Below are 25,930 nucleotides of genomic sequence, written 5' to 3' on the forward strand. Positions count from 1 at the left end.
ATAGTTCAATTCGAACTGATGATTCGAAGTATGAGGGTTGATCCAGAAATAAGGTTCCCAAAGAGCACCAGCCACACGGGAAGGTGCGAGGCAAAATCTGGCAACACTGCTGTGCGCGGCTGTTCCCCCACTCTCGATTTCCCGCAGCTGCGCTTCACTGCGCCACTCATTCTTGGCTCAGCAGCCGTCCGATATGGAGGTTCCCATTGTTGATCCCGCCAAGTGAGAGATTCGTTCCGTAATTCGCTTTTTGCACGGCAAAGGTACTCCACGTGTGGATATTCATCGTCAGTTCACAGAGGTGTATGGCGACAAGTGTATGTACGTTCAACACGTCCGAAAGTGGTGTGGGCAGTTTAGTGTCGGTCAGAAAAAAAAGGCCATGATGAGGAACGGAGCCGAAGACCATCAGTTTCGGAGGCAGTTATCGAGATGGCCCAACACGAAGTGCTTCAAAATAGAAGGACCACCATCCGCTAACTTGTAGCTCAGATTCCTGGGAGTTCTTACAGTACAGTGGAAAGAGCTTTAACTGAAAAATTTGGGTTTCACAAGTGTTGCGCTCAATGGGTGCCGCGGCTATTGACATCAGACCACAAGGAGAAACGCCTTGACTGTGCTCGCCAGTTTCTTCAAAAGTGTGAAGAAGATAACGAAGGATTGTTGGACTCCATTGTTACAGGAGACAAAACGTAGGTGTTTCATTTCACTCCTGAAATGAAGCAAAAATCCAAACAGTGGCGTCACCCAGAGTCACCAGTCGCAAAGGAGTTCGAACAAACTCCTTCTGCTGGCAAAGTCATGGCCAGTGTTTTCTGGGATCGTAAGGGGATACTGCTGATCGAATTCAAGGAATGTGGGACAACAATCAACTCAGACAGTTATTGAGGAACACTAAGAAAACTCAGGCGAGCTATCCAGAACCGCCAGCGAGGACAACTGGCAGCCGGTGTAATGCTGCCTCACGACAACACCCGACCTCACGTCTCCCGTCAAATCCAGGAACTTTTGACAAACTTTGGGTGGACTGTCATGCCCCACCCACCGTACAGTCCAGACTTCGCGCCTAGTGTTGTTCCCCAAGTTAAAGGAGCATTTGAGTGGCCAACGCTTCTGGTGCGACGATGAAGCCAAAGAAGAGGTGAAATGCTTCCTCAACGGGTTGGCAGCGAAGTTCTAAAACATTGGGATAAGAAATTGGAGCACTGTCTACAAATATGCGTACAAAAAGATGGCGATTACCGTATTTACTCGCATAATGATTGCACTTTTTTTTTGTCAAAAAAATTGACGTAAGTTCAGAGGTGTGATCATTACGCGGGTTAAATTTCCTACGAAAAGAAACATTTTCTTTTTTCATCCCGTATTTGCTGCAGGATGACAAGCAGGCAGCTGCTGCTGTCAGTGCGGGACACCAAAACAAAAATGGCAGCCGGCGGAGCAAGCCGAACGCGCAGAACGCAATTATTTTTATTTTCGTGAGTACATTACGCGCATTGAAACAGTTTCTTCCGTATCAGTAATGAATAATGTTGTTAATATCAGCAAGTTTGCAACAATAACATAGCCATGTCCACTTTGAGGGGACAGAAACAGATGGGCACGCTTAGCTGCCAGTTGTGGTGAAACGAAGTGTACACTGCATTTGCTTTACGTTACCCGTGTGATACCTGTGTGATGGAACCGAAAATCTTGCATCGGTCTGTATCCTCTGACCATGCTCTCAAAAGAAAGTGAGTGTCATGCCAAACCTCTTCCTCGTCCTGTGTTCCTGCTCTAATCTAACAAATAATGCTTGCTGCCTGTCATACGGTCATGGTTATATTGCGCTCAGTTTTACAAACACGATACTAAGGAAGGACAGGACGTGGACGGACGAAGCGCAATACGGTGTCATACGGTGTCGGCTGGAGACATCGAGCCAGAAGCTCTGTGCTCAATACCGAAACTTAACAGGACGAAAACATTCTTCTGGCGTGGTACCTGTATGCACCACTGACAACACTCTTCTATATAGCATAAAGGCTTAAAGCATCGTTCTGTTTACTGCACTGTACTGTTATGCAAAAGAAAAAAGAAACTAGTACGTATGTGCATAACAAAGCGCTAAAGCAAAGGAACAAGCGTCCTGTCTGTACTGTGTTCCTTTGTTTGTGTCCTGTCCGTAGCCTGCTTTTGCAAGTTTAACATGAGGTAACATAGCAATTTCAATTAGTGGAAGTCAACCATGGCAATAAAACAAAACACAACATAGATACACACCTGTGTGGTTTGTGAATAAGCAGGCAGCAGCGGCACTGCTCAGCGGAATCCAGCGAAACGCACTTTCCTCGGGTGGTCTCCACATGGTGGCTGTGCATTGGAATAAAGGCACACCAACTTGCATGTAATTACTGCACACAACTGAAATGTCCTGCTCTCTAAACACATTGTACAGTGGCTGCTGTTTGAAGATGAATTCGTGGTCAGTTCCATGCAAAATATTTAATGTAATGCCTGAAAACCCATAACAAGATCCAGCTGCTATGGGTCCTTTGAGCACTTGACAAGCTGACTGTGATTGATTCACATGGCTAAACGTCCAGAAAAAAACCCTGAGCCCTGAAAGACATCATGACAGAAGACTCCAGATTAATAAGGACCACCTGGGTCTTTAAGTGTATGTAATCCTAAGTAAGTTCAATGATTATAGAATGCAAACAGCGCAGCAGATGGTTTTCGCAGAGTAACACTCATTATATACTAGTCATTGATAATTATGCTTCAAGGCAAAACTTTGGGAATCCCATGCAGGTGGCGTTGCTGATTGATACCAAGCCCACAGCCGCACACATGCTTTCACCTCATCTTAACGGCTGCAAAACTTTCTTTTACCACTTTGCCGTAAAACCATGTGCTCCGCTGCTTGCATTTCAATCGTTGTGTATAACGCGTGGGCATTTTTCTATTCCGCCCCCATAGGAATGCAGCCGCCATGGCCGGGGATAAAAGCGACGACCTCACATACAGCGGTGCAATGCCGTAGCCCCTGCGCCAAGACTGTGCGTGGCGCTCGACACGTACAGACGCACACCTGTGGGTGCCACTTAAAAACTACCTTTCTTATACCAATGTCACACAGGACACCTATCACAATTGGCTTCCTCGTGCAGGCTCAGGAAGGCAGCCAACGGTGATAGACAACTTCGGTGCCAATCGAGCGTGATCGCCATCGCAAGTGCCTTGTGTGACGTCGGAATTAGGCAACCTTACTAGCTGTTGCCATTGGAATGTATGCATGGCTTGGAATACAAAGTCACAATCTTGAATGGGTAAATAATTGGCTAGCACCAAGTCAGCGCTGTCACAATTCGTCATGTCACGAGGAGCTGGCTTCAATGCCCCTTGCGGTTTACCAAGTGTCTGTTCACGGCAAAACTGGAATGTCTGCAATTCTGCTCACGTAATCTATTACAGTAGACGACCGGTAATTCAACTCGATTTTTAGGTTAATTCAACGCCAGCGAGAAGTCCCCACCGGCACACATGCATTTCTACGGGCCCGAACTTTTGCTATTTCGACCCTAGAATTGACCTTCGCTGGATGATGGAAGAGAACAGCGGTTTATGATAGGTAGCGAGGCACTGGAAGTGGTAAAGGAATGCATCTACTTAGGACAGGTAGTGACCGCAGATCCGGATCATGAGACTGAAATAATCAGAAAAATAAGAATGGGCTGAGGTGCGTTTGGCAGGCATTCTCAGATCATGAACAGCAGGTTGCCATTATCCCTCAAGAGAAAAGTGTATAACCAGCTGTGTCTTACCAGCACTCACGTACGGCGCAGAAACCTGGAGGCTTACGGAAAGGGTTCTACTTAAATTGAGGACGACGCAACGGCTATGGAAAGAAGAATGATGGGTGTAATGTTAAGGGATAAGAAAAGAGCAGATTGGGTGAGGGAACAAACGCGAGTAAATCACATCATAGTTGAAATCAAGAAAAAGAAATGGGCATGGGCAGGACATTTAATGAGGAGGGAAGATAACCGATGGCCATTAAGGGTTATGGACTGGATTGCAAGGGAAGGGAAGCGTAGCAGGGGACGACAGAAAGTTAGGTGGGCGGATGAGATGAACAAGTTTGCAGGGACAACATGGCCGCAATTAATACATGACCGGGGTTGTTGAAGAAGCATGGGAGAGGCCTTTGCCCTGCAGTGGGCGTAACCAGGCGGATGATGATGGATGATTAAAACTTGACCAGTGAGCACTCATGTGTCTGATCCCTACGGTGCCTCCAACAGCGACAACTTTAGTGGCAGTGTTTGTTTTGGCAGAGCTTAGGGGACAGTGAATGCACAGAATATACATCACCATCATCATCATCATAGTCATCAGCCTGGCTATGCCCACTGCAGGGCAAAGGCCTCTCCCATACTTCCCCAACTACCTCGGTCATGTGCTAATTGTGGCCATGTTGTCCCTGCAAACTTCTTAATCTCATCCGCCCACCTAACTTTCTGTCGCCCACTGCTACGCTTCTATTTTCTTGGAATCTAGTCCGTAACCCTTAATAACCACCGGTTATCTTCCCTCCTCATTACATGTCCTGCCCATGCCCCCCATTTCTTTTTCTTGATTTCAACTAAGATGTCGTTAACTTGCGTTTTTTTCCTCACCTAATCTGCTCTCTTATCCCTTAATGTTACACCCACCATTCTTCTTTCCATAGCTCGCGTCGTCCTCAATTTAAGTACTAGAACCCTTTTCATAAGCCTCCAGGTTTCTGCTCCATAGGTGAGTACTGGTAAGACAGCAGTTATACACTTTTCTTTTGAGGGATAATGGCAACCTGCTGTTCATGATCTGCGAATGCCTGCCAAACGCACTCCAGCCCATTCTTATTCTTCTGATTATTTCAGACTCATGATACAGATCTGCAGTCACTACCTGTCCTGAGTAGATGTATTCCCTTACCACTTTCAGTGCCCCGCTACCTATCGTAAACTGCTGTTCTCTTCCAAGACTGTTAAACATTACTTTAGTTTTCTGCAGATTAATTTTTAGACCCACCCTTCTGCTTTGCCTCTCCAGGTCAGTGAGCATGCATTGCAATTGGTCCCGTGAATTAATAAGCAAGGCAATATCATCAGCAAATCGCAAGTTACTAAGGTATTCTCCATTTACTCTTATCCCCAATTTTTCCCAATCCAGGTCTCAGAATACCTCCTGTAAACATGCTGTGAATAGCACTGGACTGATCGTATCTCCGTGCCTGATGCCCTTCTTTATTGGGATTTTGTTGCTTTCTTTATGGAGGACTACGGTGGCTGTGGAGCCGCTGTAGATATCTTTCAGTATTTTTACATACGGCTCATCTACAACCTGATTCCATAATGCCTGCATGACTGCTGAGGTTTCGAATGAATCAAACGCTTTCTCGTAATCAATGAAAGCTATATATAAGGGTTGGTTATATTCCGCACATTTCTCTATCACCTGATTGATAGTGTGAATATGGTCTATCGTTGAGTAGCCTTTACGAAATCCTGCCTAGTCCTTTGGTTGATAGAAGTCTAAGGTTTCTTATGGAGTAAGATTATGTTGGCGTTCTTCTAAGATTCCAGTACGCTCGCGGTCATGAGGCATTGCTTATGTAGGCTGGCCCGTTTTTCTAGAACAATCTGTCCACCATCCTTCAACAAACCTGCTGTTACCTGATCCTCCCCAGTTGCCTTCCCCATTTGCATAGCTCCTAAGGCTTTCTTTACTTCTTCCAGTGTTACTTGTACATATCACACAGTCTACATATCATCTAATGTCAAGAATGCCTATTTTCAGTCTGACCTAAAATTTTCTAGCAATAATTATAGCTCAAAAATGCCTGATCATGATATTTACCCAATTTTAATGCCAACATTTGTTTTTCAATGAGATTGGGCAGAAGATTGTCAGCACTGTGCAATCAAATACGAAACTAGAACTGCCTTCACAGTGTTTGTATACCTTACCGCATAATATGAGTGTATTGCAGCAAAGCTGGCTTTACCATACTGGCCATTGTGCAACACATATTAGATCCATGCCCATTTTTCTTGCTGAACAATCCGGTGCGTGTCAGACTTCTACTCTGTTTAGCAGCTTTAATGTCATTTTTACATTAGTTTTTTTTTTTCTTTGGACACAGAAAGTGGGCATGTGTTTGGTTCAAGGAAACGTTAGATTCGGGTAAATACATTAAATGAATTAACTGTGTGTTTTGGTGTTTCTCCTGCATCCTGTTTATTAAAAATTATATTTTTTGCAGCAACCATTTCTTTAGTGTTCTTAAAAAACCTAATCATACAGCAGCCAGACTATCTCTGAGAGCTTGCTTGCTTTAATGCTGCTGAGAGGCTATTCAAGCAGTTTTTTTTCATGGCAGGTGGTGACTGTGGCTTTAAATCTGATCATTTGTCACTGATACTTAGATGTCTTTTTTGCACTAGTCCGTGCAGGCATTGCGCCTAATTACTATACCAAAAAGATTATATATATTCCTGCTGTAAATATATGCATCTGCATATATTAGACAAACAAAATAGCATACTGGTGCTCCCTATGGCTAATGCTCCTTGACGTTTCTAAATGCAAGTACGTGTGTGGAAGCTGCAAGCGTCAAATTGTTAACCACCAGTGCTCTCTTAATTCTACAGCTCACTCGAGTCGACTCTTACCATTATCGCGGCGTCACAATCACAAATCAACTCAACTGGTCAGTACACATTATGGATCTTATAAACGACTGCTCCAAATCACTTGGCCTTCTCAAAATATCACTTTCTAAATAATGCAGCACACATTGTCAACCACACTGTGCTGACCTGTTGCGTAGCTTTCGTTGTGTTAATTTGTGGTTTTAATTGTTTCGCTCATTGATTTCAAGCATGTACACTAAGTTCTTTTTTCTCGCTGTATAATTATGACCATAGTGTTTGTCAACATCGTTGCTCCCCCCATTATGTAATATCGTGAAACTGTGTTATATCGAAGAAGGTAAAATCGGCAATTTGCTTCGTTATATCGAAATTTCGTTGCATTGAAATTCGGCTTCTTGTGCAACTAAGTACAGTCGCCGTTCAATTTTTCTTACAAGGAAAGGGGCCGCAGAATCAGGCAATCGAAAGAAATCAACTTTTAATGAGAAAATTTACCTTGATGAATTTGGGAGTAGGCAACGAATGATACAGTTTCTTGCCACACCGACAATATCTTCCAATCAGCTGTACAAATGATACGGAACCAGCCACGCTCTCCTGTGTGCTCCGTTCTCGCAGCTTATAGTGTCGCCCGCATCAGGACGACGCTATCATGGAAAGCGCAGGCAGCGGATGCGTCGTCTGCCTCTCGCTCGAACGAGTCTCCGAAACTCGAGATTACGCAACCTCCAATACTAAACACGCAGTTAGACAGCTAACATGATGCCAGGCCGTCTCAACACGCCCACTTTGCACATGCGGCAGACTACGTTTAAAGCAGGGTGCGCAGCTGCGCACACACTCCGTTGCACTTGCAGCTATGCGCAGCCACGCCCAAGACACGTGCCAGAAATCGCGAAGCGCCAACTGCCACCCCCCCCTCCGCCTCTCGCATGCCCTTGATCGCATTTCCCGCCCCTCTTTCCCTTCACTTGCACAGAAAGTCAGCACTCGTGAAGCCACCATCTTTCTTGTCTCGCCCCCACACATTTTCACTCGCACTAAAGCACGAGCTGTGCAGGCCGTGATAGGATCTTATTGCACTTGGACTTTATACGGAACATGATGCGGCTCCACTTAGTGCTGCATACGATTTGAGAGGTGCGTTTATAAGCAGCCACTTGTAATTCAATCATTTGACCATTTGTGTCCGCAGAAGTTTTCATTTATTGTGTCGCCATTCCTCCATGGCAGAAGCGAAATTTCGTTATATTGAAATCGCACACACTTAATTATATTGAGGTTCTAAACACACGGCGTGTTATGGACATGAGGTTATGAAAAGTTAAATACTTTGCGATGTCCATAATTTCGTTATATTGAAGTTTGTTATATCGAGGTTTAACTGTATCCTGTAACAGCCCTTAAGGGACAAAAACTATGATGGCAATTATTATTGTATATTTGATATTCACTATGTGTATTTGATTCGTATTCGAAAAAAATTAATATTCACCCACCTCTACGGATAGGTGATGATTATTGCAATAGGGTTGGCAACAATATCTGTGAATGCAACGTGCAATGACAGGCAAGATTTGCTGGCAACACGGAAAGGGAAACCGAGTGCGTGCCAGGTGCCTGCTGCTCTTGATCACGCGTGCCTCACGCATATTTTTCACATGGGATATAGCATCCGAAAAACGTATCATATGATTGCACTTCGGCAATGTACTAAGCATTGGTGCCGAAAAATCATGTTTTCTTTGAAGACTGGTAAAGAAAGGGCAGAACTATATCAGGGAATATTTTGTGTTCTCGATCTTGAATGTTCACACGGAGAAATCTTACGACACAAGATCGTATCAACAAGGCTCTACTGTAAACAGGAACATGTTTCAAATTTAGTGGAGAGTATAGAAGAACTAACCTCGAATATAGTGAAGCATCTGAAAAGGCTCGGGTATAGATTTCAGGCAGAGGCAGAACTGACACTTAGGACTTCCAAAGGGCGAATACAGCTTCGCTGACTTTGATGTCCAAGTTGCTCAGATAGGCAGCATTCAGGGGTCTAGTTCACGCATTCTACTCATTGTGCAAAACATGGCAAGTTTCTAACGGGGCCAGACTGCCTGCTCCTCCATCTACCTTCACTTACCCGTTCGGGGGTCCTGCTCCTGCTGGGGGCTACCCAAGGGTGATTGGGAAGTGCGCAGGTTTCGCATTTCGGCCTGCAGGTCCAGCAGCAACTGATTGTTGAGCGTGGCCAAGTCACGGAACGTGTACAGCTGGTACAGGTATACGCACAGGGCCAACAGGGAGATGAGACGGCGGCACAGACCAATGTGAATGCCCAAGGGGCTCTGCAATGACCAATGGGCAACAACAGCCGTTCCTCTAAAGTTATACTAGAGGAAAAATTAAGTTGAGCTCGGGCGAGATTGTTCGTTTAGAAATCCAGCCGTTTTCTGTGTGTGCCAATATGTGACTTCGCTGCATAGCATATTGCTACCAAAAGTTCCGCTGCAGCTGCTCAATTTAAACTGCCTGCGCTGGAACAGACGAGTTGACGTAATCTCCATGTGACCTTCCATTTCGGGCGCTCTCTGTGAACCAGCCAGTGCCGACGGCACGTGAAAGGTACCACAGCCCAAAATAGGTGATGCCACTCTAATTTTTCATTTTTGTCATTTTCTCACTTGCAAAAGTTCTGTTCTCACTGCAAATGATGAGTTCGCAAATAGCAGAAAAGCCTAACCTGTCAATCTAGCTCAGCTTATTTTGCCCCTCTAAATGCCCAACTGTACAAAATTTCAGGGCAGCGTGAAAAAAAAAAGCAACTTTTAGATTAATGCTGAGCTTGGTGTCACAAGGTGGCAGCACCTCACTCCCCCTCCTCCTGTCTGCTGGATTGCATTGGCACAGCTCACTACGTGCTTGCGCACGCTTCTACAACCACAGATTGGTGTGCGCCTGGTTTTCGCACTGGGCTTTTAACAGATGGCTCATCGCACCATCTCTTTTCTCTGGAATGAATTGGCACGGCTCGCCATATGCTTGTGCTCGCATTTCCGAGCACAGATTGGTGTGCACCTGCTTTTCGCACTGGGCTTTCAACAGATCACTTGCTGCTCTCGCTAAAAGGTGTCTGCTAGCACAGAAGTGCTTTTTGCCATGCACTTACCGTGTAACCACAGATAGGTGTGCGCATGGTTTTCGCACTGGGCTTTCAAAAGCTAGCTCACGTTTAAAGATGAAGTGAGTGCCAGTTAGTGCTGAAGTGCCTTGCCACAGGCTTACCATGTATGTAAGCATGTAGGAACGCCGGAAAACATTCATACAAGCAAAGGGTAAGAAAACCAGCTTTATTTTGCTTTACTTTGTGATGTACCTTCACTCTAGGTAGCGCCAAGCAATCGCTTTTAACAAGCACAGGTGAGTGCCAGTTAGTGCTGAAGTGCCTTGCCACAGGCTTACCATGTATGTAAGCATGTAGGAACACCGGAAAACATTCATACAAGCAAAGAGTCAGAAAAAGAAGCTTTATTTTGCTTTACTTTGTGATGTACCTTCACACTAGGTAGCGCCAAGCAATCACTTTTAACAAGCACAGGAAAGTCTTCATACTGGGGGTAGTGCTGAGCGATGGTTTCTAAGAAATAGAGAAAAGAGTCCTTGCAGCATGTGTGGCCGTTAATTGAATGCCACCACAGCCATGTCAGGTGCAACTCCAGTAGTGGCGCAGTTACCCTGTATACACAGCGGTGAGGAGGTGGCGCTTCACTTTTTGCCAATAACTTTTGTTTTTTGCATGTGAGCACCCGAGATGGGTTCCACAAAGTTCACACTGTGGTTTACTGTCTCCCAATGCAGACTGAGGCTCACTGCATTAGCATCCATTAAATTTGGGATACAGTTGTATGCGGCCCATTCGTCCCCGGTTGAACATTGACTGCAATAATGGGGCTTGCCGTCGCCACTTCTGGTCGGTCGACCTTGAAATGTTGCAGCTCCTCTGTGGTCACGCAGACCATGTCGAATACTCATGGTCCACAATCCGGCTTCAAGCACTGTGCGCTCACTGCACCCCAGTGCCAGACCAGGTCAGGTGGCTTCATAGGAGTACTGGGGCGCCTGCAAGGAGCTGGGGTTCAACTCGGACCACCCAACCTGCAAAGGTGAAGCCGTCATATTTTATAGGAAGACTCGGAATGGACACCGGGCTGCCTTCCGGTGCAACAGGTACCTTCCGGTGCAAAAGCACCCATTGTAGTTACACGGTACAGCTGCACTGCATAAACAGAGAGATGCAGGAAGATATTTCGCCAGCGCAGACTGCCTCTGCCTTCCGAACGTCCACCTCTCTGCAGGCATCAAGTGATTTGGCTCATGTACTGTGTGAGCAAAAGCATAGACGTGTGGCTGTTGAAGTAAATGACTGGTGACTTGTTTACTCTGTCAGAGCACGCCATCACCGACTGGAGGAACAACACTCGTGAGGCCGTTCGGGACGAGCTGCTGGCGCGACTTCCACTTGGTGGCCCAGGGAAGATAGTGCAAATTGGCAAGTGCCTTCTTTGCATCAAGCGAAAGTACAATGGAGGCCACCTTATGACGGGTGACAACGTTCTGCTGAGCTGCCAAAATTACGACAGTGTTGCAGACGTTGCAGTGGTTTGTCGACACGCGGGTTCAGCATATTTCGATCAGCGGGACACTGATGCTGGCTAAAGCTGAAGACTTGGCGTTCCTGTTGCATTTTCCCGACTTCTGCACAGGCACTGGCTGGCTACATCACTTCCAAGTGCACAATGGCATTGTTTTCAAATTGATTATTAGCGATGGGACTTCAGCAAGTGACGAAAATGTTAACGCGTGTTTTTTAATGAACAAAGCCATCATTGCGAACTGCACGGAGTGAAATGTCTATAACGCAGATGAAATTGCACTGTTTTATCACATTCTTTCGGACAAAATGCACACCGTGAAAGGCAACGCGTGTGCTGGTGGCAAGCAGAGTAAAGTATTCGTTACTCTGCTTCTCTGCACAAACATGAATGGCAGAGATTGGCACTTGCTCTTTGTAATTGGCAAGTCGAAGTAGCCACATTGTTCTTGCAACTACCATATTTACTCGCATAATGATCACACTTTTTTTGTCAGAAAAATTTACGCAAAATCAGGGATGCGATCATTACACGAGTTAAATTTTCCGCGAAAGGAAAAAAAAATTTTTTTCGTCCCGCGTTTGCTGCGGGACACCAAAACAAAAATGGCGGCCGGCAGAGCAAGCCGAACACGCCGAATGCGATTTTTTTTTCTTCTCATGAGTACATTGCGTGCATTGAAACAGTTTCTTCCGTATCAGTAATGAATAATGTCGTTAATATTGGCAAGTCTGCGGCAATAATGTAGCCATGTCCACTTTGAGGGGACAGAAACAGATGGGCGCATTTAGCTGCCAGTGACATAGAAACACATGGCCAGCATGCTGCAGGAACTGCGGCATCTGTCTTCACTACTATCCTAATATGGCACGTTTCCGCAAATGGTGGGCGTTATTACAAGCGTCGGCGTATGAATTGGATACACTTTTAAAGTATCAGTGTAATCGTGGCTACTATCGTTGGTGGCTACTATTGTCGCTGCTCGCGATTTGTTGCATGCCCACGAGTGCAGATGAGAAGAATCGAAAGGCACCTTTTTTTTTTGTTGTTGACCACAACCATTATAAATCCTACACATTATAAAGGCAAGTTTGGTTGCAGCTTTTTTTTTTTTAGTCATGGAAGTGCAGAAAGTGATGAAAGTAATGAAATGAGGCACCTACTTAAGAATGTTTGGTGCGTGCAAACCGCTTGGTTTGTCTTGAGTCGTTCGCGTCGCATTTGACAGATGGTAAGCACGATCATTATTAGCTAGACTTGGCACACGACATATCGCTGCGGCAAGTTCAGGATGCGATCATTACACGGGAAATTAAAAAAAATCAAATTTTGACGACAAAATTCAGGGGTGCGATCATTATGCGAGTAAATACGGTAGGTGCCCGTGAGCTACAAGCACAATGCAAAAGCGTCGATGATGCTTGACTTATTTGCCAAATGGCTCGTCCAGTTCAAACACAACATGCAGGAGCAAGGCAAAAGCATGCTGCTAGGGCATGATAACTGCTTGGCCCTTGGCGGCAGTGACTGTGCTATCCTTGCATCCAATTTTCACATCAAAAGCACAGCCACTTGACATGGGCATTATCCACGTATTTAAAGCAGCATATAGGCACTGCAGTGTGCAGTGCATGCTGATCACTGTTGGTAATCCAGCCTCCAACTTGCCGCTTTGAGTTTCCTTTTATTCGGCCATTGAGATTGTGAGGGCGACCTGGGCAGAAGTGACGCCATCTTGCATTCGAAACAGATTCCTCAAGACTGGCTTCGTGGACACGCTTGATGTCGAGCCCAATGTTTCCCAAGAAAACAAGTCCGCCAACGACCAGTGGAAATGCGTCATCGGTTCCGACATGGGCGTCTGCGGCATCCCACTGTGAAGATGTTGTTCTCGCGGATGATGATGCTGGCATCATGAAACCGTGCACAGATTACAACATCGTTCCTGAAGTGGAGGGTGAAAGAGGCACTGAAGAGTTGGATGACGATCAATCTCAAGAACTAAAACCTGTAAGTGCATCAAAAGCCGTAAGCTATATTGAGACCTTCCAGCAGTTAGTCGACATCAAGGGCCTCGATGAGGAGAACATTACCGCTTTAAACAAACTAGAGACAGCCGTCATCAGCTCTGCACTGCAGAAGCAGATGACCACAACAGACTTCTTTTCAAAGGAATGAACTTTGCCTTGACTGGCAACATTTTTTAGCTGTTTTACACTTATTACAAACTTCCAGATATATAACGAACGTGACCCTCACGTTCGTTATGCGTGGGCTCAACCATAATATTTTATTGCTGGCTTTTAAATTTTCTCGCTTTTCGTTGATTGGTGAGCCCAATTAAATGGGACATATCTTTGGTTCGACAGACTTTGAATTAAGAAGGTTTTAGTGTACAGTTGACTTCTGTTCAACACTGAGAGAACCGACTACATTGATTGAATAAAACAAGATGCAGAAAAAATATCAGCACACACTGCTAATTCATTTGGCAGCTTTTGCCTGATTTTATCATGCCTTCAAATGAAACGTGCACCTGCTTTCTACATGTCCAAAGTAGAATACTAAAGTAAGAATGATATAAAAGCTCCTAAAGTAGAAATCTAATACACACCCGATTTTTTTAGTAAGAAAAAGGGCAAGGCAAGGGTCTAATGTGTTGGAAAATTGCGACTGGTATCGAAAAGTAAGTATCACCACAATACAGCGTTGTTATGTGTAAAAGCATATGAACACTGACAACACGGTTTTGGTTTCGCACCCAATTGCACCACTTTTCTTGAATTGCACCTAATTTTCTTGAAAAAAAAAAAAGGCCCACATTAGAATAATGTAAATACCACCATTGTGACATGGACAAGAACGGCACCGAGAGCGGCGCTGCTGCGCCGGCGTTGAGAGCGCCGCATGCGAAGCAAAATTCTATTAGCGGGTGGTACCCCTCTCCCACCTCTCGTTCGCACCGCCTTGATTGCCTCCTGCACTGCGCGTGTTTGGGCACGTTTCGTGCGGCGCGCGGTGTGTGCCTACGTGTGCGCGCGTGGACATTTCATTCGAAGGGTGTAGTACAGTCTGTTTCACATTTAGGGGAAAACTCGGAGCGCATTGCATCGCGATGCGGCGAGCGCTTGAGTCAGGCGGCGGCAGCAGCTCGCGCAGGTGCTCGAGGGGCGGGATCTTGAACGGCGTCGTCTGCTACGGCGACGCGCGCTGGCCGCATTTGTCGGGAAGCGTTCTACTGTCAGTTGCAGGGCGCCGATCTCATCGTTACTGCGTGAAATGAGCCAGTATGTTTTACTAAGCGTTGTGCGACGCCCACTGATATGCCTCGAAGCTAAGTTCATCGCTGCAGGGCAGTCATAGATGACGTACTGATTCCATACATTCTTGACGGCCCGTTTCTGGAAGACGACTATATATTCTAACGCGATAGGTGGCCGATCCGCACTGCTCGTGTTGTGCAAGATCTGCTGGAAGAGCAGCGCGCAGTCACTCTCTTGGAGTGGCCGCCTCGATCCCCGGGCGCCAACATCATTTAAAATGTCCGGGGCTCGTTGAAAGTATCGCTGCCGCACCATCCCCTCTATCAGTCGCCCGCGGATAGGGTTCGATCCACCATCGTCAGCGACTGAGACGTGCTGCGAATGAACACATCCCTGATCAAGTCATTTTACACTTCACTGCCTTCCAGGATGAGCGCCGTCATCGTTGCCGCTGGGGACATGACGAGATACTAACTGAAGTTCCGAGCATGACGTGTCCAATTCCCCGCCGGCGAGCAGGGTCTGTCTGGTGCCGCGAATGATTGTCGAGAAAAATCACTTCCAGCTCATTGTCTTAACCTAAACCTTTCCTTTAATCGTATCCGTTTGTTTTATCGTGTTCGACCCCCACAGTTATCATTGTTGAGTGCTTTGTTTTCCTTTCGAGTCAAACAAAGACTGAGCACGTTGCGCGCACATCTTAGTGCGTCTTGTCGCTGCTTATTACGGTAGCACACACAGTGAAGAAATACGTGCACGCGCTCAGTACCCCGGCCATTCGAAAGAACAAACGAAGCATGCTGTCAAAAGAAGTTTGTGGAACTCCTTTATCGCCGATGAAGGTTCAGAGTTTGGCGAGGCACAACGTTTAGTAAAGAATATCAGCTCAGTTCCCGCAGTACTGATGAAATCGGTGCACTGCCCCTGGCAGTAGCACGCTTCCCGACAATGCGGCCAACGCGCGCCGCCGTAGCAGACGACGCAGATCACGACTCCGCCTCTCGAGCGTCTGCGGCTGCTCGAGCTGCTGCCGCCGCACGACTCAATTCCTTGCCGCATCGCGATGCAATACGTTCCGAGTTTTCCCTTAAGTGTGAAACAGACTGTACACGCTTCTATTTGCCTTTAAGAAGATGGGTACGCTTGACGTATATTTTTATGGCTGCAATGCGGCGAAAGGGCAGCGTCTGCTTAACCATGTAAGTGACGCTGAGCAGGTAATTGGAAACGACATCGTATGTGCCGCCGGAAAAATAGTCAGTATGTGCCGCCGGAAAAAGTCATTTTTGCAGTTTCTCACAATATGTTTGCTACAAATCTGTGTTGCCTCTGATGGCGACAACGGACTTCCATCGACACTGTGCGGAAATAAACAAAATATATCGCTGCATAGCACAAGTACGACATGCGCACACAACTTTAACTAGTACGTCCCCTACAATATGGAATATATAGACAGCAATGTAGACAGCTTGGCCATTTTTTAACAGTGCTCAAGAGACGGAAGTTGAAAGTATTAGTGATCATTCCTGCTTCACCAATGCCGACGCGACCAAGACGCGGGCGCGTATCGTCCAGTAACTCGATCGATCGGTGCAGTGGTGAAGCGGGAACGAACTCCGGTCATGTTCAATGCATCGTGCACATATTCAATTTCTCGGGACGCGTGAGCTTCGGCCACTGCTAGCGCATACAACAGAAGTGGTTTTCATTCTTGGGCAGCGCACACACAAACGAAACACGAGAAAGAAGACAGGACAAGCGCTCGTCGAACAACTTAGTTTTTATATGAATAAAAGGATTATGTACCGAGTAATTATTAAATTCATGTGGGTTACATATAAAAACCGTCATACACTCAGGAGTGATCAATGAACGAGGTCGCTTCGTTTGCCAGTTGTTTACTTCGCTCGGCGCACCGCAGTAATCCATGTCTGTCGTCTGCATTTTTCGTACCATTTTCTTGTGAATCGGCAGAATTTCACTGGTGGAATGAACCCTTTCGTGTTTACATTGCTGTCGTGACAGTTAACAACACAATAATAATTTCCGGTCATCCGAAGAGGCGCCGTCGCGAACACGAGACGTTTCACGCGCAGCGCGAACTGAACGCGCGCGCGACCGTGAAGGGAAGCGGCGGCGGAAGCCTACACCCGTTGGAGATGAAATCGTTCCGCCAGGGGAGAAACGAGCGCTGGCGTCTAGGATGAAACTTGGCGTGCGGTCGTCTATTGTGAGCTACTGCTATTGGTTGAAAGTCTTCCTAGGGCCAGGTGAATATAGGCATTTTCGGCAGAAAATCGCATGAGTTCAATGAATTCACTGTCCTCTAAGCTCCACCGTGACCTGCTGCCACTAAGGGGGTCAACTATTGAGATCACCATAAGGGCCACGCACATGCATCCTAACTGGTCAAGTTCGAATTATCCGGTGATTATCGATTTTATTGTTAAAATGACGAAAGGCTGAGTCCATAGAAATGTATGGGCACGGTCCAGGACCTCTGGTTGGGATCGAACTTGCCGAAAAGTCTAATTAATCAGAGTTGATTTAACGGTAGCCTACCGTGCACACTTTAACAATAAACAGGCAGGTGGAAAACAGGGGCACTCACATCCGACGCCAGTGGCGCAGCCCGGTCAATGGCGTCCAGCGAGGCCCACTTGACAACCAACCGCTCAGCCAGCAGGTTAATCAGGAAGAGCAGGAGCAGCCAGGGGCGGGCACCAGCCGTGCGCTTGGAGGCCGTCATGAGGAAGGACAGGACCACCGCGATGGCATAGTATCCCAGCGAGTGCAGCGTCGCAAACTGGTCCACAAAGAATGCCTGCATGCATGGAGGCAAGAGGAACCAAGAGAAACACACAAGGAGCCTCAATTAGGGTCAGACTTTTCTGCAACTTACGGTGAAACTCTATTACGGAGTTCCCACAATGTGCAGCAGCAGCGACATCTGGCAATGCATCAAACATCAGTCAGAGAGCCGCCAGTAATGCCACTTGTGTCAGCACAGAGTTCCCCACTAAAATCACAAGAGGGAACTCCAGTACTGCGATTGTTCAACTACAAAAGGAATGACGGTTAGCACGTGGATTTGTCTGATTTTCATGCATGTGGCTTGAACGTTATTGCGGCTTTGTTTACTACGCTCCATCTGCCCTTATCGGGCTAAACTACAAAGCAATCCATAAAACCGTAAATCCGTAATTTCCACAAATCCATAAATTTAAACGTAAAAGGCAATAAGGGTGTGTGCCCATGCTGAATTAGTGCAAACAGTTGAAGGTGTAACACAATAGGGTGATTCCACGAGTTTCTCTGGCTTTTTATATATGTCATGTAAGAATATTCAAACTGCATGGAACTGTACATTTTATTCTCGAAAAAGGGTTCCCGGCAAGCCCAAAAAATATTTGAAGGTGGCGGCGCAAGTGTCCCACAATATTTCCGATTTCACAGCTGAATTAAATGCAAACTAAGAATGTTGTGTTAAAAGACTTCTGCTCATTTTAACACGCTTCACAGTAAATTAGTTCCATGTGTTTAGCTGTCGGCAAACTAAGAAAATTTGAAAAAATTCAAAACACGGCTGAAACCAGAAAAATTTTGCAGCTTTGATGCATCTTCGAGCGTTTTCTATTTCACACAGAAACTTGAAAAACATGTCAAGCATAAAATGTTCTCTTTTTAACATTTATGCAAAATATTTTCCCACATGAAAGAGATGAAAAAATTTTTAAATAGACAAGCTTTTTAAAAAATCTCCTTTTAAGAATTCACCCTTTGAGGGTCGATTTTTTTCGCCATATGCGACCGCCCAGGGTCGATCTCTTTTATTGCAGATTCCAATTCTTCTTAGGGAGTTATTTCGAAAAATATTTACCGTAATTTTTTTAGGGTGACCGTAAAGTGAGAAAAAGATATTTTGCAGTGGTATATATGTACTCTTCATTCATGAATAACAACAATAAAAAGGAAATAAGCTTATAAGCATTGAAAATTTGATGCATTGTTATACATATAGTTCAAGGCTTTGAAAATGCGCACACAAGAATATTTCGCAAGACTCAAATGTTCCTGCTCTTACACTAATATGTACATCCATAGCATAATAAAACTGCGTAGGTGCGCGCACTCAAGAAAACTGTGTGGTTGTGTGCCCGTCAAAAAAGCAAAACGTCTGACAAACTTCCGCTAATCTTCATCATATCGCCAACCAGAGGCAATTAGTTTTTGCGAGTGTCAAAAAAAAAAAAAGAAAGCAACGGAAACGCATGCACGACAGCATCCTTCCTATGTGCTCCCCTGTGAACACGTAAACGAGCGAGAGGCGATCGCCCTTTGAGCATCATGGCCATCAGTTTTGCAAGTACAAGAAGCCGAAACCGCCTGCCGAACAATATCCAAACTACCGCCCGCCCGCGCCCCAATGCACGAGTGGTAGTATATAGACGCACGGGAGCAAACTAGCTCTAAAACAAACCACGCAACGAAAACCGAGAGAGCGAGACACGCGAAAGAAATTCCCTGTATTCCTACATAGTGGCAGGACATGAAAGAAGAGAATAAGTTAGGAAATTGGCACGCTTTTTAAACGTACAGACGGCGCCGCAAATATACGGCATCAACCATCTTTGGACTTCATTCGTGGCGCCGTATATTTACGTCATTGACCCTCAAAGAGTTAAATAGAACGACTCCGGTTCCAATTTATGAAAAAATTTGGGACCGAAGTCCACTTATGTCGGGCAAAACATGGGCGCAATAATGTTTCCTCATTTGCTTTTATTCACAAAATATAACGGGCCAAAGTGGCCTACGTTGAGCGTGCTGGCTTCAGTACCTTTGCTGGTTGTCTATCAGTTTTCATTGCATGCAAATCTAGTTCTAACTTCTTTGCTGCTTCAGAACATTGCTCTGGCAGCTTGTTTTCAACAAAAATGTATTGTCAGACTATATTTGTGTCTAGCATGTGCAGGGGTTTGGGGCTGCTGCCCCCAAAAGTGCTAACATGTGCTCAGCTTGCAGCCTACAACATCTCTTGGCATCGCGCTTACACCTTCACTATTCACTTGTCGACAGCATGCGAGACACCACGGGTGCATGTTGTTGGGTGCATATTGTTGTTGGTAACACGCATTCGGTTCCGCCGCGCATAATTGGCCAAGACCGCACCGACTTCGCGCGGCAGATGAAGTCAGTGCAGCCTACGCTAATTGTGTGTCGCACAATCAACCGAGCGCTCCCAGCGGACGAAGTCGGCGCGTGCTAGGCCAGTTGTGCGCGGTGCAACTGAACATGTGCCCTTGGTTTATTTATTGATTTCCAAATGTTTTTGGCACATTTCTTTTACGTGAATTTACGTATCGAATTCTGGCTATATCGAACTATTTTGCGATCACCATGCTGTACGATATATCGAGGTTTGACTGTACTGTATTTTAGGTGCCAGTCACACTTTATTGGAGAGATTTAGCATACTTTGTGCTGCGATCTGCCGCCACCAGCATGCTAAAACATTATTTTCTAATTTACAAAAGGCTTGGTCAATTTCTTAAGCTTCCTTTGAGCCACGCAGGAAGAGCTGTCCTTCCAAGTGCAGCAACGCCCACAAGGACATCACCTACAATGTCAGCGCCTGTACAGATAAATCTCTAAGTGTTGACGATGCTACACAGAACATCCACGAACCTAAACACAGGCAAGGCAGCATCTATGACGTCATCTTCATCCGAGGTGGCAGCCAGCAGTGTCAGAAACCAGAAACAAAGCTTCAAACCGCGTACATGAACATGCATATCTGATAAAATCTGCATGGCTTCCAGTAGCGAATCGGTTTGACCATCATACATGTTTTTGTGCTTTCCATTCGTGCTAAGGCGTTAGCCTCGGGTGACCACTTTCGAAGATAGTTTTACTTTCGTGAGACTCGGCAATGGACAAGTCAAAGTATGCGACCACAGCGCTCTTGGCACAACGCCAAAAACGCCGTCGGCCGCATATGCGCGACTGGTGACTGGAGCAGCTGCTGCTGAGAGAAAAACACTGAGAGAAAGCGCAATGAGATGGCAAGGAAGGGACAAAGGCACGTGGCAGTAGAGCAGTGTAAAGAGAGGGAAGGTGACGAATGACGAGAGGCCAGCGAATGCAAGGTATAAGGAGGCTAGGAAAGAGGCCAGAAGCCACTTGGAGCTTTCCACACATGGAGGGGTGCTCTCCCCTTCTCGATGGAGGGGACAGCGTCGCGAGGGAGCTGCCAGAAGCTGGCATTTCTCACACGTCTGCCGTTGGGCTTGCGATTTTGCACAGGTCGTCAGATGAGATGGGACGTGCACATTCTTCTCGCATTGTATAATTGAGGTATCTACTGCATCGTCTTTATGCAGAGCTTGCCAGGACTGCACTAATCTGTCGTTTAAACATGGGATGTCACAAAATCGGAAGACATATAACTGGAGTTCCATTGTATAAGTGCAATACTCTTGTTGGTTCGTATGCCCATTTCTTCAGGATAACAAAGAATATGGCGGTTTGTCCTTGCTTGGGAAAAGGAAACTTATTGTATCAAGTTGCAGTGAATATCACCATCACTGTTGGAGGCCTGTTTATAACTATCAACAAACCAGAGCATTCGATCAAGCGAATGGTAGATTGGGCTTCGATGTGCCAACTGACATGGCGCCTCTTGGGACAAAAGCCACCCATGCATGCTGCACTTTAAGCCATCAGAGAATCCAGCACCACGTGAATGCCTCTTTGGTGCTGCTGACACGACTACTAGAAAGCACAGGAATTCTCTACTAAAAGCGACCATTAAGCTTCTTCGCCTCCATGGCTCATCCTTCGATTGCATCCATGTGAGCTAGTCATGCCACATTCACGCAGAGTGTTGCCAACGGGCACTTACTGATTCAAATATAGCGCAGTTTCCTTTTCTACAATACCCACGTGCATGAGTTACCAGTCTTGCTTATCTATTCTTTAGTTTATGTATGTAAATTCCCAATTTTGATTATTTGAAAAAGAAAATATTCCCGACAATCAGCTCAAAGTTTATAGTCAATGTCCAGCCCTAATAGAGACCATTACTACTGCTCACGTTACCACAAACACATCTGCCTCACTGCACGCTCCACCCGATAGAGACCCCGAGGTGAGCCCAAACAATGCTTTTTCACCTGCACGTAGGACAAGCGAAGCAGGCTCGTGTCGAGCATCTCCCGGTGCTCGCGGAGCGTCGAGTGCGCGCTGACCAGCTCCTGTCTGAGGTGCTCAGTGTTAGCAAACATCTGCTGCTGCCGCCGCACCAGCTGCGCCTGGGTTTCGGCCGCACGCCTCAGCTCGGCTGTGGCGCGCACGCTGGACGCACCCAGCTCGGTGATGGTGCGTGCCGCCTCCGCCTGCCATTTACGGCTGCGCAGGAATGCACATATCACCTGCGAAATGCACACATGGTCAAGAATTACACTTCAACACAAGGCAGGTTGCAACAGCAATTGATTGATTCATTCATCTCATCTCAAGGCAACCTTAGGGCTATGACAGGTACCTTACTGGAGGGCTTCAGATTAATTCAGATTAATTTTGACCCACTTGGGGGTTCTTTAGCGCGCATCTAAGCATAACTACACGAGCATTCTCACATTCTGCCCGCACCAAAACCAGACCATGGCTGCTGGGAATCAAACCCATTATTTCATTCTTAGTAGCAGAAACCAGTAGCCATTAAGCCACCGCAGCAGGTGCTGTAACCTTTGCAAGATTACAAAACAAGCCAAAATTTCTATCATTTATAAAAAATCTCAGAGAGTTGGTAGTTATGCACACTAAGGTTGCATGTTTTCGTCTCAGTTGACAGCCACCGTTGGCCAGTCTCATCTACACACGCCAGAAATCTCGACCAGGCACTGCATTGCCTCAGCTCCCTATTGCATGCGAACCTGCAACCAGCCTTTCCGAAAAATCTGCCAAGTTCAAAAAATGCCGTCGATTCCACCTGCCTGCGTGTGAGTGAAGAACTGGGTGTACGAGGTGGCCAGGGGCTTTTCGAGAAATTGGGCCAGAGCTGGGCAGCGCGACAGCGGCTGGGAGTCGAGACACCGAATCGGCGGCTGGCCCATCTTCTCCAGGAAGCAGCTTGTGAAGGCCAGTGCAAGTCGACCCTGCAGCGGCAGTTGAAGAGGATGGCATAACTATTACACCAGTGCTTACTAAACTGTACTGCTACATGAACCCACCCTGCACCCCTAAAATACACTACGTAAATATTGTATTTTCACAATGAAAAACTACTATACCAGTGTATGTTTAATTGGTTTAGTAATAATCTGCAAACCATAGGCATTATGAAGAGGAATGGTTAGCAATGATTCAATATGTTAGTATACAATATCTGCTCGCACAATTCTATAACAAATGTTACAAACAAAAACAATTTCCCCAGCGTAATTTACTCAATGATAGAAGCAGCAATTACTTTTTGTGCAGGGTGGAGATGCACAATCACTGTGATGCATTCATTTATTTGTATCTAACATGTTGTATCATGAATGAATAATAAACTGAAGCAAGCTGCATTTGCAACACATCAGAGTTGTTCACATATCTACACCCTTTGCTTTTTCACTATATGAGCAAAAACCACGCACTTTAGTCTTGGTATTTCAATCAGTGGGTAAAGTACGTCAGCTAGAGAGGGACAAAACAAGTGACGGTTGGCGACAGGTAACCGTGGGTGCAGCAAGATGGTTCCAGTTGCGCAATATTCTGGGGATAAAAGATTCACTGCGAGGTTTGGTTAGACAGTGCTTAACCCCGAACTCCTGCGTCTGCAGCGGATGCCCGCCATCTACTTTGGACACGCCTTGATACAAAGACAATTTGCGAAAGTGTACTTAAAGGCGTGAAATTGATCAGTGATCAAGCTGACGACTATGAAAGATGGATTATGGACAATACATTTTATAAGCCACCATTGCAGTATCTCTATGAAATGGACCTGCATGCTTACATTTACATTTAGTTGATGAAAGGGAAAATTTACATCCATCTGTGTGTAGCACGAAGCCACGAAGGAAAACCACACGGGTTTGTCCGAAACAAAGCTTCGTAGTTGAAGCAAAATGTGTCCTGGTCTTCAACTACGAATCTTTGTTTCTGAAAAGCCCCCATGGCATATTCTTTATGGCTTCGTGCTACATACGAGTTGTCAATTTTCCCTTGGAGGAAATTTCCTCCACTTTGCGGAATTCTGCAGAACTAATTTTGTTTCATACTGACGTTATGCAGTGTGGCAACCCAAGCAGGGGGGGGGTGGGAGAGAAAAAAAATCATGAGCGATTCCACTCTGTGAAGGTTTCACTTTATGACCAGTGAAGCTGTTAAGCACACGCCACAGAGGTGACACAGTATTTTGCACAACGGTACGAACTCATTTACCGTGATTTTTACATACATTGGCGAGGACTACAGGACCACCACACCAAGGAGCGTGAGGAAACCCGACGCGCGTGACGGGACCACCACCACGGGAGGGCGGAAGGAAAGTAGATACGCAAGCGCTTGGAACACCGGTGCGAACGTAGACATTGCCGACACGGGTATCTGTTCTTATCAGCTTAATATGTGATACTGGTTGTATTTAGACCCAAGATATTAAACTTATTTTTGCAAGTTGACGGAGTGCTTGAAGCCTGCTCCACCTCTGCCACGAGTTGGCCCGATGTTGCACAATCTTCGGGATTAGCCCACAGTTTTGTGCACGGAACCCTAGCCATACACAGCTTCACTGTAAAAAGAATGATCTCTTCCAGATAGTCAATTCTAGTCAAGATGCACTTAGAAGACAAACGTCAAGCGCAGCACAGCACTACAGTCAGAACCTGGCTGTAGTGCTGTGCAGCGTGAAACCAGCACCTGTCAACCGCAATGTTGCTTAATGTCACAAACATCAGCCTCAACTGGCACTAGTACGACGCGCCACCCCCATGCGCGCGCACCACTTCCCGGTGCCTGTGCAACACTGTGTGTTTTTCATGGTCAGTATTTGAGCAGTAATACAAAAAATTAAAGTCGAATGAATTATATGTATTATAGTCCCTTTCAAAATATATATATATATATATATGTATATATATATATATATATATATATATATATTGTGCAAATCCCACAAGTACACTGCTAGAATCGATGCTATGCAAAACATTTTACACATAACCGGATGTCTAGCACCATTTGGTGTTCTGCAATGTGTTACCGGATGGTGCAAGATGTCTCTACAGAGCGAGCAATTGCGCATGTGAATGTGTGGGACAACGGCAGGGTGACAGCATGATGAAAATGACGACAGCTTGATGACGACGGCATCGAAAATGGTACGGCTGGTTTACGGAACTCTTGCGATAAAACATCACAACCTGTTCCATTACGACCCCTACTTTGTAAAGTAGTGTACTAGGATATAAGAGTAGTGCGATTCTTTGGCTGCCATTTCACATATATTGAAAAAGAAATTTTTTTTTCAGTAACTTTTGAGTTTTCTAACAAATCTGCCTTCAGCGAAATGTCGCACACCACGCCTAGAGGTCTCGACCTATGGCAGGCAATGCTGCATTATGAACATGACAGTGCTGAACAACTATAGTAGTATTGCATGCAGTGTCATTTTACTTATTAAAAAATCAGCCGTTTATACAGAATAAACTTCTACATGGTCTCTATGCAAAACAAATAGTAATCTCGATACGTTGGCGAGTCTTGGTGCGCTCAAATTTGCAGGCCAGCTGGTTTGCTTTTCTAGACACTGTCAATTTCCTTCATTTAAGCTAATCAGAGCAGGTGTGATGACGCTATTGATAACGGACCTGCAGAACTTAAGACTTCATTTTAGAGAAGCAGCGCCGATTAATTGGGGTTGGTTGTGACAGAGTGGGTAGGAACCACTCAGCTTCTTGATCAATGTGGTCATCCTGAAATGCACGTGTGTGTGTGTCCCTTATATATATTTTTTCACCGCTCACTTTACGGCTGGCCAGCGTGTTGTCCTACTCCTTATTTTACTGTATGCAATAGTGACAAGATCAGTACGTATGACAATCGTTTCCATTCAGCTCCACCACGCTTTCCGTGGCTTCAAAGGAACGATAGGAACCTCCGGTAACGGTTCCCTCACTATTATGTCCATCCACGAAGCGGTGGCCGACGCATGTCTATATTAGATAGAAAAGTTCGAGCAGTTTTCTAGGACCGTGTTGTACGTAGCGCGAGCGCATGCTCGCGAGTATGGCGTCACACGTTTGACACCACGCAGCTTAAGAAAACCCGCGTGAAACTATTCAGC

The 25,930-nt window shown here is 45.9% G+C and overlaps 1 protein-coding gene and 1 pseudogene across 1 annotated transcript in view; one reads left to right on the forward strand and one right to left on the reverse strand.

Moving 5' to 3' along the window:
* LOC142590263 (uncharacterized) overlaps positions 1–25,930 on the reverse strand; it is a 37,260-nt gene that overhangs the window by 10,958 nt on the left and 372 nt on the right. Inside the window, exons 2-6 of the mRNA XM_075702213.1 lie at positions 22,590–22,751; positions 21,768–22,025; positions 17,204–17,416; positions 8,818–9,022; positions 2,263–2,352 (exon numbers count right to left, since the gene is read on the reverse strand). Coding sequence (XP_075558328.1) covers positions 2,263–2,352; positions 8,818–9,022; positions 17,204–17,416; positions 21,768–22,025; positions 22,590–22,751 — 928 coding nt within the window. The remainder of the gene's footprint in view (positions 1–2,262; positions 2,353–8,817; positions 9,023–17,203; positions 17,417–21,767; positions 22,026–22,589; positions 22,752–25,930) is intronic.
* Positions 24,176–24,344, forward strand: LOC142591767 (U2 spliceosomal RNA; annotated as a pseudogene).

Source organism: Dermacentor variabilis, chromosome 8, assembly GCF_050947875.1.
Source record: "Dermacentor variabilis isolate Ectoservices chromosome 8, ASM5094787v1, whole genome shotgun sequence".
Classification (NCBI taxonomy): domain Eukaryota; kingdom Metazoa; phylum Arthropoda; class Arachnida; order Ixodida; family Ixodidae; genus Dermacentor; species Dermacentor variabilis.